The sequence below is a fragment of the Rhipicephalus microplus genome, chromosome 2 (genome assembly GCF_043290135.1).
Source record: "Rhipicephalus microplus isolate Deutch F79 chromosome 2, USDA_Rmic, whole genome shotgun sequence".
Classification (NCBI taxonomy): domain Eukaryota; kingdom Metazoa; phylum Arthropoda; class Arachnida; order Ixodida; family Ixodidae; genus Rhipicephalus; species Rhipicephalus microplus.
Genome location: NC_134701.1, coordinates 39,028,304 through 39,043,323, shown reverse-complemented (window position 1 = coordinate 39,043,323; position 15,020 = coordinate 39,028,304). Strand labels below are relative to the sequence as shown.

The following is a 15,020-nucleotide window of genomic DNA, read 5'->3' as shown; positions in this document are numbered from 1 at the left end:
GTGGTCCGATTCTCTGTAAATAGCCTCTTCTATCTCTTTGGGCTCAGGGAGCCGGGCGTCGTTGCTGACTTGTATTGCGGCTCGACGCCGGGGCGTTGTGACACCGCCCGGGGCAGTGGATGCTGATCGCTCAGTAAGCTGCTGTATGCGGCGAGCGATAGGGCCACCTCACAGAGTAGATGTCTCCTCGCGGCTGCCTCTTCTGCGCCTAGTCTGGGTGCTGGGTAAATGCCCGTTGTTGTTGAGCGACTCATTAGGCCTAAGGCTCTGCGCAGCCGCCTGTCGCACGTGGCACAACCAGGTGGATCGTGGCGTTGAGGTGTTGCGCTCGGCTTCTCTCACTTTTTTTTTATCTTGCGATGCACGAGTTAGGAAAAGTGATTTTTGTTTGATTTCGATGGGCGTCTCGGCCGCCGCCGATGTATTAGCTAGCAGTACTGACCATCGTACCACGTGGCCGAAAAGACCGAAGCTCCCTTCTCTAGGCGCTGCTCCATTGTTTCTTTCGAGTGTTTTTTTTTTTTTTGTTGGTGTATTCAGCGAGGGGGATTTCATCCGCGGTCAGCTGTCTTCTGTACATCGTCAGCGTCGCTGGCCAGGAATGCGGTCGTGAGGTCGGGCGATGGAGATTCCTGGGACCTGCGCAACTGCCTGCAGTCCAGCGCCCTCGTGAGTGTTGGTCGCAACTGAAAAACGTGTCGGCGCTAGCGACGTTTCGTCGCACCGACTGCAACGTTGCTGTTGTGGGGCTGGTACTGAGGTGAAGTCGAGCCGGACAGTGCAGCAGTGTCGACCAGCGGCAGTGTCGTGGTGCAAGGACATAATGGACATGCGATGTCATTTTTTTTTTTTTTAAAGCTTGTGTAGCTGTTCTTTGTTTTAGCGATATGGTTTGATTTAAGGTTGAAGGAATGTGGGGGTGCTGACCCCCCTGTAAAGTTGTTTGCGTCGTGTGGTGCACGTGTCTCGCCCCAAGGCCGCATTTCGGGTGACGACCGCCAGGCGATAGATGGCGTTGTGTTCGCTTTGAGTACCACTGTTGGTAGAGTGGTAGCGCCAGAAGTGACCCCTGGGGGAAGGCAGGTCTTGGTGGCGGGCGAGAGTTGAGCGAGCCTTTTTCTGCGCGTGGCGGCTGCCGTGAACGGTTGTTTCTAGGGTGGGTCGGCTCGGCGCGTGGCACCGCGGTTCTGCACGCCGGGGGGCCCACGTGGTAAGTCAAGCGTTAGCGACACCGCCTTTGGCGTGTTATGGTGTCTGTCATGTTATTGTGTTTGGTGTGTTACTGTGTTATGTTGTTTGTATGGTAGCGTGTTAATAACAATTGATGTATCATTCGGCGGACGATATCGTCGTCTAAATTAGTTAAATAAATATATGTATGTTATTTGGTTTGTACCGACTGCATCTTCTGTGTCCGTTCACTCCAAGAGCGTTGCGTGGTGCGCGCTCGCCACGTAGAGACCCGACACCGTTTCACGTCTGTCTCAAATCCATCCTTCGCAAGCGCTCCCGATGTCCCGCCGCGGTGGCATAGTGGCTAAGGTACTCGGCTGCTGACCCGCAGATCGCGGCGGGATCGAATTCGGGCTGCGGCGGCTGCATTTCCGATGGAGACAGAAACGTTGTAGACCCGTGTGCTCAGATTTTGGCGCACGTTAATATACTCCATGTGGTCGAAATTTCCGGAGCCCTCCACTACAGGGTCTCTCATAATCACATGGTGGTTTTGGGACGTTGAACCCCACGCATCAATCAATCAAGCAAGCGCTCCTGAGATAAGTTCATGACAGCATAGAACCGTAATATCGCTGCATGCGCAGTTTCGTCTAGTACTTCTCCGCCTGCGCACATGAAATCGTTGGAAAAGCGCTTTCCTATCTGTCTGTCAGTCCGCCTGCTGTTAGTCGGATTTACAGTAAGCAGAAAATATTTAATAGTTTTACTAATTGCTGCTGCTTCTCGCAAGCATGTCATATTAAGTGTCGTATTTTTTACATACTGCTCGCAGCAACTAGCCACTTTTGATAACAGATAAGGATACTGAAATCTGATGCAGCGGACATTATACGCTTGTCTTTGCGACCATGAAATGTCTGCTTAATGAGATCAGTCGGGATCAGTTGATTTATACTGCGAAAACGAAAAGCGCGAAGGGTGATGACTTGCTAGCGCACACGGAGTGCATAGGCAGAGTAGAGGACATGGGGCACTTACCACCTTCACGAAGCGCTGGCGCCGCATTTTGAAATCTCAGCAGTAGTTGGCGCTCCGCCGGCCACGCACTCACGTGTTCTCCCTGACAGCAGACCATACTGTACTTCACTATACTGAAAATTTCATTACACTGAAGTTCATTATGCCAATGTTTTATTGTATACACTCACTACACCACTTGCATATCTATAAGTAGGCTATATTGCTTTGTCACCTATGAACACATTACTTTGATCGTTATTAACTTCGAGGGGACCATGTTTTTGGCTGATGAATATGCGGCTTCCCACTTTCTTCTAAGGGAGGATTGCTCCTTCTTTCTCGAGTGTACTGTTCTGCAAGCATCAACGGGTTTCCACAGTGTCTCTTGTAATTTTATTCCAGAATGCAGGTGAGCAGTCTGTCGCCAATCTGGACAAGCTCCGCAATGCTAATGGCTCCCTGCCAGTGTCCAGGATCAGGCTCAATATGCAAAAGGTCAGCATGTTTCCTCACATTGTTTTCTTTCAATGAAAGTACCTTATTTTAACACTTCTGACCAACATGTATAACTGGTGCAAATGAAGAAAAATACTTATCATAGTTCTGGCATGAAAACCCGAGCAGATAACTAAAGGAAGTATCGATGCTAACTTAGTATTTTTTTTTTTTTTTTTCAAGGTAATAGGGGTGTTCTTGAGCGTAAAAGCAGTTTACCTCTGTGTATTACATTCTAAAGCTGAAAATTCCTTGTTTTGGTTAATGTTTTCTTTAATCTATTTTGAATACCTTCTACCAAAAACAAGGAAACCACACGTGGACATGGAGGAGCCCTAATGGCAAAAATAAGAACCAAATAGACCTCATAATCAGTGCACACCCGGGCATCGTGCAGGATGTGAAAGTGCTTGGCAAGGTACGATGCAGTAAACATAGAATGGTGCGGTCTCGAATTCGCCTAGACTTGAAAAAGGAACGACAAAAACGAATACGCAAGAAGCCAGTCAATGAGCTAGCACTGAGAGGGAAAGTACGGGAATTCAGAGTCTCGTTTCAGAACAGGTACTCGGTTCTTAGTGAGGAAACCAACCTTAGAGTAGATACAATGAATGATAATCTGACGAGTATCATTACGGAGTGTGCAGTGGAAGTTGGAGGCAGTGCAGTTAGACTGGACACTGGCAAGCTTTCCCAGGAATTGAAGAATCTCATTAAGAAGCGTCAAATGATGAAAGTCTCAAGTACAACAGACAAAATAGAATTGGCAGAGCTTTCGAAGTTGATTAATCGGCGTAAGGTATGCGATGTAAAAAGGTATAACATGGAGAGAACGCTCTCAAAAACGGAGGAAGCATCAAAGCAATGAAGAGAAAACTTGGGATAGGCAAAAATTGGATGTATGCACAAGGGTCAAAGAAGCCAAAATAACTACCAATATGGATAGGATAGTTAAAATATTGGAGGAGTTTACAGAGATCTGTACATTAGCCGGGACAACCACCACCTTAATACTATAAGAACTAGCAGTAACCGAGATGACACCCTACCAGTAATGATAGAAGTCAGAAATGCTTTGGAGAGCATGCAAAGAGGCAAACCTGCTGGTGAGGATCAGGTAATATCAGATCTGCTGAAAGATGGAGGACAGATTGTGTTAGAAAAACTAGCCACCCTGTTTACGAGGTGTCTCCTGACGGGAAGAGTACCAGAGTCTTGGAACAATGGTAACATAATCTTAATACATAAGGAAAGAGATGACAAGGACTTGAAGATTTACAGGCCAATCAGCTTGCTCTCTGTAGTATACTAGCTATTTACAAAGGTTAACAAAGGCTAACAGAGTAAAGAAAACATTAGAATTCAATCAACCAAAGGAACAAGCAGGATTTCGAACAGGCTACTCAGCAATAGACCACATTCATACTATCAATCAGGTAATAGAGAAATGCTCAGAATACAGCCAACCACAATACATAGCCTTCATTGATTACGAGAAGGCATTTGATTCAGTATAAATATCAGCAGTCATGCAAACACTGCAGAATCGGGGCGTCGATGAAGCATATATAAACATCCTGGAAGAAATCTACAGGGGATCAACTGCTACCGTTGTGCTTCATAAAAAAAGCAACAGAATACCAATCAAGTAGGGTGTAAAGCAGGGGGACACAATCTCCCCAATGCTATTTACCGCGTGCTTACAGGAGGTTTTCAGAAGCCTAGAATGGGTACAGTTAGGGATAAGAGTTAATGAAGAGTACATCAATAACCTGCACTCGCCGATGACATCGCATTGCTGAGTAACTCAGGGGTGACAAATTCCAACTCATGATTACAGAGTTAGACAAGGAGAGCGGAAAGGTGTGTCTTAAAATAATCTGCACAAAGCGAAAGCAATGTACAACAACCTCGGAAGAGAGCAGCGCTTTGAGATGGGTAATAGTGCACTTCAAGTTGTAAAAGACTGTGTCTACTTAGGGCAGGTAGTAACCGCGGAGCTGAACCACGAGATTGAAATAACTAGAAGAATAAGAATGGGGTGGAGCACATTTGGCAAGCGCTCTCAAATTATGACAGGTAGATTGCCACTATCCCTTAAGAGGAAGGTATGTAACAGCTGTATCTTGCCGGTACTTAGCTACGGAGCAGAAACCTGGAGACTTACAAAGAGGGTTCAGCTTAAATTGAGGATGACGCAGCGAGCACTGGAAAGGAAGTTGGTAGGTGTAACCTTAAGAGACAAGAAGAGAGCAGAGTGGATTGTGGAACAAACGGGGGTTAAGGATATTATAGCTGAAATCAAGAAGAAGAAATGGACATGGGCCGGGCATGTAGTGCGTAGACAGGATAACCGCTGGTCATTAAGGGTAACTAACTGGATTCCCAGAGAAGGCAAGCGGGTTAGGGGGAGACAGAAGGTTAGGTGGGCAGATGAGATTAAGAAGTTTGCGAGTATAAATTGGCAGCAGCAAGCACAGGACCGGGTTAACTGGCGCAACATGGGTGAGGCCTTTGCCCCGCAGTGGACGTAGTCAGGCTGATGATGATGATGATTCTTTAATCTTGGTTGGTAAGTTTTCAGTAAAGTGCGTCGTCTTGTTTGCTGCAAAAAAAAAAAAAGTGTTCAGTGCTCTTCCTTTTTCCTTACGACCACGCAGACAATGCAGGATCATGCGGCTGTGTTCAGGACGGGCAGCAGTCTGCAGGAAGGCTGCCGCAAGATGGATGGCGTCTACAATGAGCTGAAGGACATCAAGGTCAGTATGATGGCTGTGGGCCCAGTTTGCTTGCCAACAAATGTTTTACTCTGGGAGAAAAGAGCCTCGTGTGCGTTAGTCAGTATAAATGTTTCAATGCAAAACTTTCTTGGGGATTCGGTGGATTGTCATGTCTCCTTGTTGAGTTTGCAGTCACTACTTTTACCACCGTTACTGGAGATCATTCACTTTGGAAAAGTTTCGCGGCGTGCCTCAGCATCTGGTACATGACTCAGTCTGGGCACTCAGTCTGGGACAAGGCACTTTGTTGGTGGGGGTGATGGTGGTAAACTTTTTATTTCGAAAGAAACTAGAGAGTTCCGGTGTCCCTGAGTGCTAGATGGTATGGGGAAAGGGGATGAAAAAGTGAGTGGAGTGGCAGGACACAAAGCCACAATGTGTAAGGTGTCAGCTAACACTTGACAAGCTGGACACTTGCCAGAGATTTCTGGTAAGTGCCGGGCAACCGCTGGACTGTTAGTCTGGAAGTGTTAGTCTGGAGGCGGCATAGGAGTCGTTCATTCGCATTCCCCAGACCGCGTGCGGGGCCGGGTTAAAGTCGGCCCGAACTGCGATAATAATCTAGAATATCACTGTGTGGACTGGAGACTGGAGTTCCCAGGATCCAACTCAGGACATGGAAGGACAGCGGGCTGGAGGGGAGAAGCGCGGGCAGCGGCATTTGCCGCTTCATTGCCAGGAAGACCTGCGTGGCCTGTACTCCATACTACTCTTACGGAGTGAGGCATAAAGTGCAAGGACGCGGCTTGAAGGAGATGAGCAGCCAATGGGTTCATAGAACCCTGGATGTATCGAGAACAGACTGAGCGCGAGTCTGTTGAGATATGTGCCGGCCAAAGCGACGGCAACCTCCTCTGCATCAGTTGCACTGTCGGCTCTAAAGAAGAGGTCATCGACGTGGCGGCCCTCTGTGATCACAGCAATCGTGTAATGACCCAATGTGGAAGGGCCCGAGACGTCTACATAGATTATGCCAGGGCAATCGGAGTGACGTGCCCGAAGGGCAGCAGTACGCACTTGCCTACGACTGGAGTGTTGTCCAGGGAGTGTGCTATGTTAGTATCTACCAGCAAGGGTGCAACAGCTGTGCCAATTGCGCCAATTTGATACAAATTCCCATTTCTGCGCCAAAATCATGAAATTTGCTGATATTGCGCCACTCTGCACCAAAATGCCCAACCAGCCGCAAAATTTTCAGTTGCACTAATTTAAGCCAGTCATAGAGGCCATGTTGGTCATCTGCAGTTCTGCGTCATCAATGAATCCAAGCGCGGATCCGAACCCTAAACCACAATGTCAGATATATTCTCATCAGGTCAGGTCACTCGCTAGACGCGATCGACCAGCTAAAGTAACAAAGCTGCATGCCCATCGGTCTGCTGACTACAGCGGATACTTATCAGTGGGACGATGCAGCTTTGTGACAAAAATGCATTGCTGTAGCCACCATCGCTTACGGGAAATAAGAGCTTTCTAGTCAGCGAATCAGGCTAATGCATGTATACCGTATTTACTCGCTTAATCCTCGCACTCGCACAATTCTCGCACCCCCACATCGCCCAACAAAAATATGACTTCTTTTTTTCCTCGTGTAATTATCGCATCCCCAAAAACTGCCGCATTAATGTCGTATGCTCGTTCCAGCCACTGATGATAATAGCGCGCGTCATCTAGTGCCATCTCTTAAGCATCAAGCGTACTATTGCTGCACGGAGATTCAGTCCAATCCTAGCCAAGGCAAAGTGGCATGTGCTCATTGCGACGGGTGTTGTATGTTGTATTTTTAATCTTGACACGTTATGGGGCGATACCGAAGCTACACGGCTGCTTTCAAGTTGAAAGTGATAGATCATGCATTAAACAATGACAACAAGGCCGCCGGTAGGTCCTTCGGAGTCTACGAGTTTTGTGTTCGCTACTGGTGACAGCAGCTGAAAGCCACCAAGACGCGTTGGGCCTGCCGTGTGCCTAAAACTGGGATTGATCGTAAACTTTATTCCTTCAGAAGGAAACTGCGGACGATTCTATTAAATAGCCATCAGCCCAATACTAACGTCCTACGCTTACCTTTTGAGGGCTCCTGTTGCACGACAAATGCTACCGCTACGGCCGCAACACCCACAAGCTTTGTGTAAGGTATTCTAATTCTCGACTATTTGCTTGCACTTTTAGTGTCTCGAATAGATCTTGCCTTGTGTTGAACCAGTGCTTTTAATGCTGAGGTAAGTTTTAATTAGTACTTCTCAAAGCTTGCTGTTACTTGCTGGTGTGAGAATCCCGATTTGCGGACACTTCGTTTTCTTTTTTGCAGTACGTTTTCAAGGAAAGTTTTCCCCGTGTAATTCTCGCATCCCCCAACTTTGCATTGGTTTTCCACCAAAAAAAGTGCGAGGATTGTGCGAGTAAATACGGTAGCACCTAGAGCAGGAAGCGCATAGAGTTTTTCGCACGCGAACAGAGACGACGTGCTGCGAATGACGGCGTTGCTGGCGACCACGTTGGTAACCATAGAAAAGGCACATAAAACATTTTTTCTGTCATCGTCATGATGATAAATAGCGGTGCTGTCGCTGGATGAAGGGGCGCATGCCGTTACCTTATCTGGTAGAACAAGTCTTGCATGTGAGCTGGGAAGTTGCGGCCTAAACCTAATCCCATCGTGGAAAAATAGTCACAGCTTGCTGCAAAGGCGGAGCAATGAATGCGATAGCGACAAATCGGAAGGTCACGTGCAGAATGGCAAGCAGATAGAAACATGCCCCGCGTTTCTCACGCATAAATAACGAACTAAACGCACTCACATGTACAGATGAACGCAAATAGGCATCTCAGTTGTTACTTCTTCCTGTCTGAAAAGCGCTCTGTTTTCGCAAATGAAGGCTGTGCAATGGTTGCAGTGACATTTGTGCACCCGGTAGTTACAGAATCGTTACAGTGAAAGCTTAAGAACAGCTTAGATGTAAAATTCTCCCAACCACGAGATAAGGGTGCGGGAGTGTGCGTTCAGGGGCTTTTCGACCACCCACTCCTCTCCGCAAGGCAAAGTACGCGTGGGAGATGAGGGTGTGCGCCGTCGCACAGTCATCGCGCCACCTTACTGGTGATGCTGAAAACGTGATAGTTCTCCCCCGAGATGCCCATCACCAGCGGTAAGTGGTAGATATAAATGGCTTGCTGTTAGCACCTTGAAGGACGTGCTCCTTGGTGGTTCAGTGGTTAACTCCTCGCACTCACAACGCAGAGGTTCCAAGTTCAATTCCGCGTGATGAAGTCTTTTTCTGGATTTTTTCCTTATTGCCTTTTCATAAATATATATATATATATATATATTCATACATATACAGTGATTGACGATGACATCCGCGGCAAAATACAGCCGAGAGTGTCCATATAATTGCTATTGCAATAAAAGAGGAGGGGGGAGGGGGTGTAGCGGTGTTGGGAAATTTCTTGGCCTTGCTCTAACCTGTGCAAAATGCTGTTAAAAGCCAACTCCGGCAATTCTCAGATCATGTCAAGGTAATGGTGTATCTAAGTTCTTGAGACACTCTTGTCACGAACGAGCACAATAGCTGAAATGCTCAGGAAATTTGAAAATAATTTTTAACAAGCAAAAAGGTGCAATACCGTAGCGGAAACTCAGCCGGGCACCTTGTCTGTGTATGATGTACTATTTGGCAAGAACCGGAGGCCGTATACTGGTCCCGCCGGCGCGCAGTATAAAAACTGTCAAAGCCAGGCCAGCGAAGCAATGGTCAAACAGCACAGAGGAAGGAGGAAAGCTTTCCCGTGCTATACTCGTGCCAAACACCACTGCAGTCGCCTTGTGGTCAGCACAATAAACTCTGTAGCGGCCAAAGTAGCGATACCATCGGCTGCGTCACTGTGATGTCATGACGTCACACAGACAGTGTTGCCAATAATTCTGGTAAGCGAGGTGAGCTTTTTTGAGGCAATCTTTAAAATTTATTTCTAAGCAATCAGCGCATCTCTCAACTCTGTAATTTGGCATAAGTGACGGAAATGTGCAAAGGAACGTATCCTGCAAATTTCGTTGAGACCCATTGACCGAAAACAATTGTTGAAGTTGCCTTTAAGCCATCTTCGCTGCACTACACTAGTGCCGTGCGAAAAAGCGCAGTACGATTTAGAAGGGGGCTCCTAGCATCAGTTACGGGACACGGCTCACTTCGCGCCATCAATTAATCCAGGCGTGCAGACCGTAAACTCACTAGGCTAGCAAACTCGGGAAATTCGATCGACCGTTCAAGTAGCAACACCACGCACCCATCGGTCCACTGACCGAAGCTGATATTTATTGGCGGGACGACGCAACCTGAAGACAAAAATGCTTTGCCATTGCCAGGAGCACTTCTCGGGAAATATGAATTACCCAGTCAGCAAACACGGCTATGGCATGTTAGCAACTAATGTTGGTAGCGTAGGCCGCTGATACTGGGCGTGAACACAGTCCTCGCCGGCAGCCACGTGTCCATTGCATCGGCACGTGTGATAGATAACCGGTGTTGTCGCCAAACCAGTGGGCGCGTGCCTTTGTTCTATTATCTAGTCAAACGTGCCTTGCAAGTTAGCCAAGAAGTTGTGCCCTCAACCTGACTTCATTGTAAAAAAAGGGGGGGGGGGGGAGTGCAGCGGTTCGAAATTTTTTTGGCCCTGTACCAACTCTCGCAGAACGCCGCTTAAGGTACCTTCACCGCAGTACACTGGTGGCCTGCAAAAAGGCATTTTAAGATTTAGAAGGGGCTGTTAGCACTAGTCACGCAGCACAGGACAGTTTGTTCAATTACTTACGCCGCATGACTCTGAATTCTAGTATGATTGTTGACAAGTGATTCTCAAGGTTGCCAGCTTGGCAGATCCACATTTGAATTTTCAGGGTCTGTCGAAGGATTTGACAGGCATGGCAAATGTTACTGTGGACTTTACCACTGTTTGCTGAATGGGGTGGTTCAAAATAATTACTTTTATTGAAGTAGGAGTGCTCCCGTTCACTCTGCATGATTTAGGGGATCTTGAATGCTTGTACATATTTTTTTTTCTAAATGTAAGCCTTATTTTTCATGTTGCTTCAAATTTAGTTTTTGTAATTAAGAATGAATGTTTTTTTTTCTCGTAAGCTGCTCCGAATTTGTATTTTAGTGCCCCAAAAGTAACGTTTTGCTGCTTGTGAAAATCGCTCTGAATTTTGTTTCGGCTTGTTTCACACCTGTGGTAGTAATGATGCATACATTTAATTATAATCAAATACTAGTTTTGATTTTATTCAGTAACTGTTTGTACCATTACGCTAATTGCATAATACAGTATTTAGTTGTGTCTGATAAATATTCACAGTCTACTGACTGAAATTTTTTTGGCATCTCTAGAAACAATAGAAAGACAGCTGGGGCATCTTCTGAACTAGTTGGCTTTCGATTATTTCACATCTCAAATCAGCATGAAAAATTGAACAAGTTCATTTGATTTCCTTAAAATTGGGCAACAATATACAGTCAAATATCATTAATTTAAACATGCCTAATATAAACTTCTGGTTAATGTGAACTCACGATGGGGTCCCCTCAAAGCTATGTGTATTCCAATGGGTCAAAACGCCCGGTAATTCGAACTCGTCAACACTTGTGATGGTTGATTCGATCATACCGCACTCCGAAAACGCTCTCAGCACCCCGCCCAATCCCGGGGCGGCACCAGCGACACCTCAACGCTGCTTGCGAAGGAAATGAAAAGGAAAGAAAAGGCTGCGGTGAAACGTTTGCTCTCTCTCAAATACGTACCTGCGACGCGCCCGTGTCACGCTTCTTCCTTTTTCGTCCCTGCCACATAAAGACCCTTCTCCTTCCCACACTGCTCGCAAAGACAGAGAGGGAAAGAAAAAAAGAAAGCTGTGGCTAAGTTGAATGAATGTGTGGTTGAAGGAAAGAAAAAAGGCACTATTTTATGCAGCCCTTGCCCCTTGCGGGAGCACGACTCTTCGCCTTGAGGGGGGGGTTCCTCACGTGCCGGGGCAACGCTTCCCCCTTTCCCGCCTCTTTCAACAACGCGCACAAAAAGAGAAAAAAAAAAAAGCTGCCGTGGAGTGTTGGTTTTCTCTCAAATGCCGATCTGCTTCTCTCCGCGTGTAGACGCTCCTCTTTTCCAGTCATGTGCTGGCCATGCTGCGGCTGCGTAGCGGAGAGGCTCCGTTATGCAGTCGTTGTTGTCGTCGTCTTTAGAAAGTGTCGGCGCTGGACATATCCGCGCGCAACTTCTCTTGCCAGGAGAATGCTGGAGTCGAAGTAGAAATGCTTTGCCAGCTGCGTGCGAAATAAATTGACTTGCTGCAAGGCAAACGTGTGCAGACGTGCATTACCGATTATTTCATTAATAATGGATGTCCTGTGATTTGTGAATAAATGTAAGTCTTCTTAAACTTCCCCCTTGTGTGTTAGCTCAATGCACATACACCACTGCATGGAGACCCCTCTGTTTAATTTTAGCTTTCATTAATTCGAACTTCTTCTAATTCGAAAAAATTTTCGGGCCCCTTCGAGTTCAAATTATCGAGATTCAACTGTACAGTCGAACCCATGTAGTGACGACCCAGCAATAACCATATTTCAGTGCACTTACAGTTTGCCTATATTGCCCATTGAAACTCCATTCACTGAAAGTGGACCTTTTTTTTTTCTTTTTTTCAAAAGCCTTTTGCTAGTTCTACAACGAAGACTTCCGACTCGATCGCGATAAAACATTCAATGTGAAAAAAAAAAAAACTTAAAACAGGCACTCGAAAGCATGAGATACGTGCCCACTCACGTGTGCCTTGCTGCAGATTACTTGCGATCTGTGAGCAGGCTCGCAAATTGCGGACACTGTGAGTGCGGCCACTCACTCTCCAGGTATTTTTTCAATGGCAGAACGGCAGTGAGAAAAAAAAATTTAAGCAGCATGAAAACTTGCGCTCGCAGCAACCTTTTTTGTTGCCATTCCCTGCGTCTGTGACTGCCTAGATGCGCCAAACAGTGCCTTGGAATGCAAGAAGCCATGAATACAAGAAGTGGTAAGTTTTGGCCGCAGAAAAGCTTACTGCTACCCCGAATTCGCGGATGTCTAAATGTGCCGCCGTCGTTTTGGTAACGACAGAGACTGGTCAATCAATGTTTATGACTTCCGCACAATTTTGGCGATGCTTCCACACATACACGTAAGAAAAGAGTGAAGGTGAGTTGGCAGCTGTCAATGAATGTGCCTTTACAGTTAAGCCAGCTCAAACCTGCTTATAGAAGCACATGTATTTGCGACCTCTATGTAACAAAGTAAGAGTGGGAGACAACCTTAATATAATGAATTTTCCCCACGGACAACCTAGGAATTTTTCTCAGAATTTGGGCATTTTGGTACGAGCATGCATCTTTGCATGCTCATACCAAAATAACGACCACTCATTCTCGCCTGATAGGAGTGGTCGTTATTGTGTGCAAGTGAGCGCGAGGTGGGCTGGCAGGTCTGCACCACACGAGCCGGCGTTTTCGCAGTTCTCGCCACTCTGGGTGCATAAGCAAATGTGCCCACCCCCCAACTCTAAACAAAAAAAAAAAACTGAAAAAGTTACTTCTGCATGTTGACAGTGCCGCTTTTATTTAGCGTCACACATATGTAGCCGCTCTGTACGTGGAGGGCACTTTACCGAATAGTTCTCTACGGCATCCATGCCTTTGATCGTGTCGTTTTCGATGTCGTGCGCTGTGCGTGCATAGTCAAACTGCGCGCGCATGGTGTGGCCCCCGACGACCTTCAGCATTTTTTTTTTATTGCCCAATCATATTGGACAGTCTCGGTTGGTTTTTTTGTCGTCGTCGGCACCACTGTCATTCACCGCGTCTATATTTATGAAAACTAAAGAAAAAAAAAAAAAGAGGCGCCCGCGCTCGGCATTAAACTTGTCACAATGCGCCGATGTGCCTCTTATCTGCCACGCTTACCTTGCCCCGCGAGTGGGGGGTAGGGTAGAAGCTTGTGCGCATGCGCTTATCCTTTGGTGGGCAAAATCGTGCCTTTGACTGTGACCTGAATGATTGTGTTTAGTTGCGGGGCGCACAAAGATCACTTCGCTCGCTGTACTGGCGGCGCAGTTTGTGTAAAGAATGCGTTTTTCAAACACAGCGAAGTAACAACTGGGGAACTCGTTAGTTTGCACTTATATCTGTACCTGTGATTACGTTTCGTGCCTCTTTCGTTAAGCGATTATTGTTGTTAGTTCACTATCGTCCTGTGTATGTTGTTTTCATGCATCATTTGTGCATGAACAGCGCGCTGCATGTTTCGGTCTGCTTCCAGTTCTCAGGGTTACATTCCAAGGTATTGCTATAGCATTCATTGCTTCGCTCTTGCGGCGAAACTGTGAATTTTTAAGATACGTAAAGATACGAATTTCTTAGATACTGTGACTTTTCTTAATTTCAGACAACCTCACCATTGAGGGGATGTCAGATTAGATGCTGATGGAAACTCTCCCGAGACCATAGTGACGACGGATCTTCGGAGGTCACGCGCTTCCGGAGCACTCGTCACGCGCTTCCGTTTTGCATCACGCGCTTCCGTTTTGCATCACGCCGTGAGTTCACAGGCTGGTACCTTTCGCGATCAGCTGATTAGTTCTGGCAACACAACGGCGCGTAGAATGCAATGCAATGAATGCGATAGCAAAAAATTATAACGTTATAAGAAGTAAGGCTGGCAGCCAAATTTTTTAAATCCGATATACCAGAGCTCCTATAAAACCCAGGTGTGAGCGAATAAAGCCACTCTAGAGAGAAGTGCTCTTTTCACACAGTCCCTTCACGTTAAAACCACACTAATAATCGCCGAGATAGCAAGCGCGCTAGCGATCGCGACCGCCCATATAATGAAAGTTCATTATTGCTACTCGAGCGATTCCCACCCCTTTTCCTGCTTTGCTTAATTCAATACGGGCGGTTTACTTTCTGTTCGAGCATTCGATGGCAGTTCTAACACGCGAGAGATGTTACCTTATGCACTTCCCTGGTGATAGGGATGGGCCGACTCATTTGATCTCTGCATCAGCAGCACTCGCGCACTTTTCCCGCTCATGAAAGTTACGATGCCGAGGGCATGTTATCAATTTAGACTTGTTACGGAAAACGGCAGTGACGACAAAAACACGCAGAGAATGTCCATATAATTGCTGTTGCAACAATAACGCAGGTTTTTACTGTAAATTGAGTGTTTTGGATTAGATCTGCCTTCAGTTCCCCTTTTGTTTAAATTGCGCATTTATTTTTGGAATTTTCGTACGGAACCTGCATATAACAAAATCCTCTTTATAACAAATTTTTCCGGGAATTTATCAATTTCGTTATATTCAAATTAAACTGGATAAACCTTATCACAGTCATCTGCAGCTATCCGCTTGGCTGCACATGTGGCGTAAACCGTGTGGATTGATGTTGGTACAAGCGCACTATGCTAGCATCCACAAGCTTGCCACTGCTTTCAAAATGCTTTTCTTCATTGCGTTGAACCAAC

The 15,020-nt window shown here is 46.4% G+C and overlaps 1 protein-coding gene across 2 annotated transcripts in view; it reads left to right on the top strand.

Annotated features, from left to right (window-relative positions):
* Positions 1-15,020, top strand: part of SdhA (succinate dehydrogenase, subunit A (flavoprotein)) — a 141,318-nt gene that overhangs the window by 116,118 nt on the left and 10,180 nt on the right. For both annotated transcript variants that reach the window (XM_037420232.2, XM_075886388.1), the window contains 2 exons: positions 2,599-2,691; positions 5,352-5,450. In XM_037420232.2, coding sequence (XP_037276129.1) covers positions 2,599-2,691; positions 5,352-5,450 — 192 coding nt within the window. The remainder of the gene's footprint in view (positions 1-2,598; positions 2,692-5,351; positions 5,451-15,020) is intronic.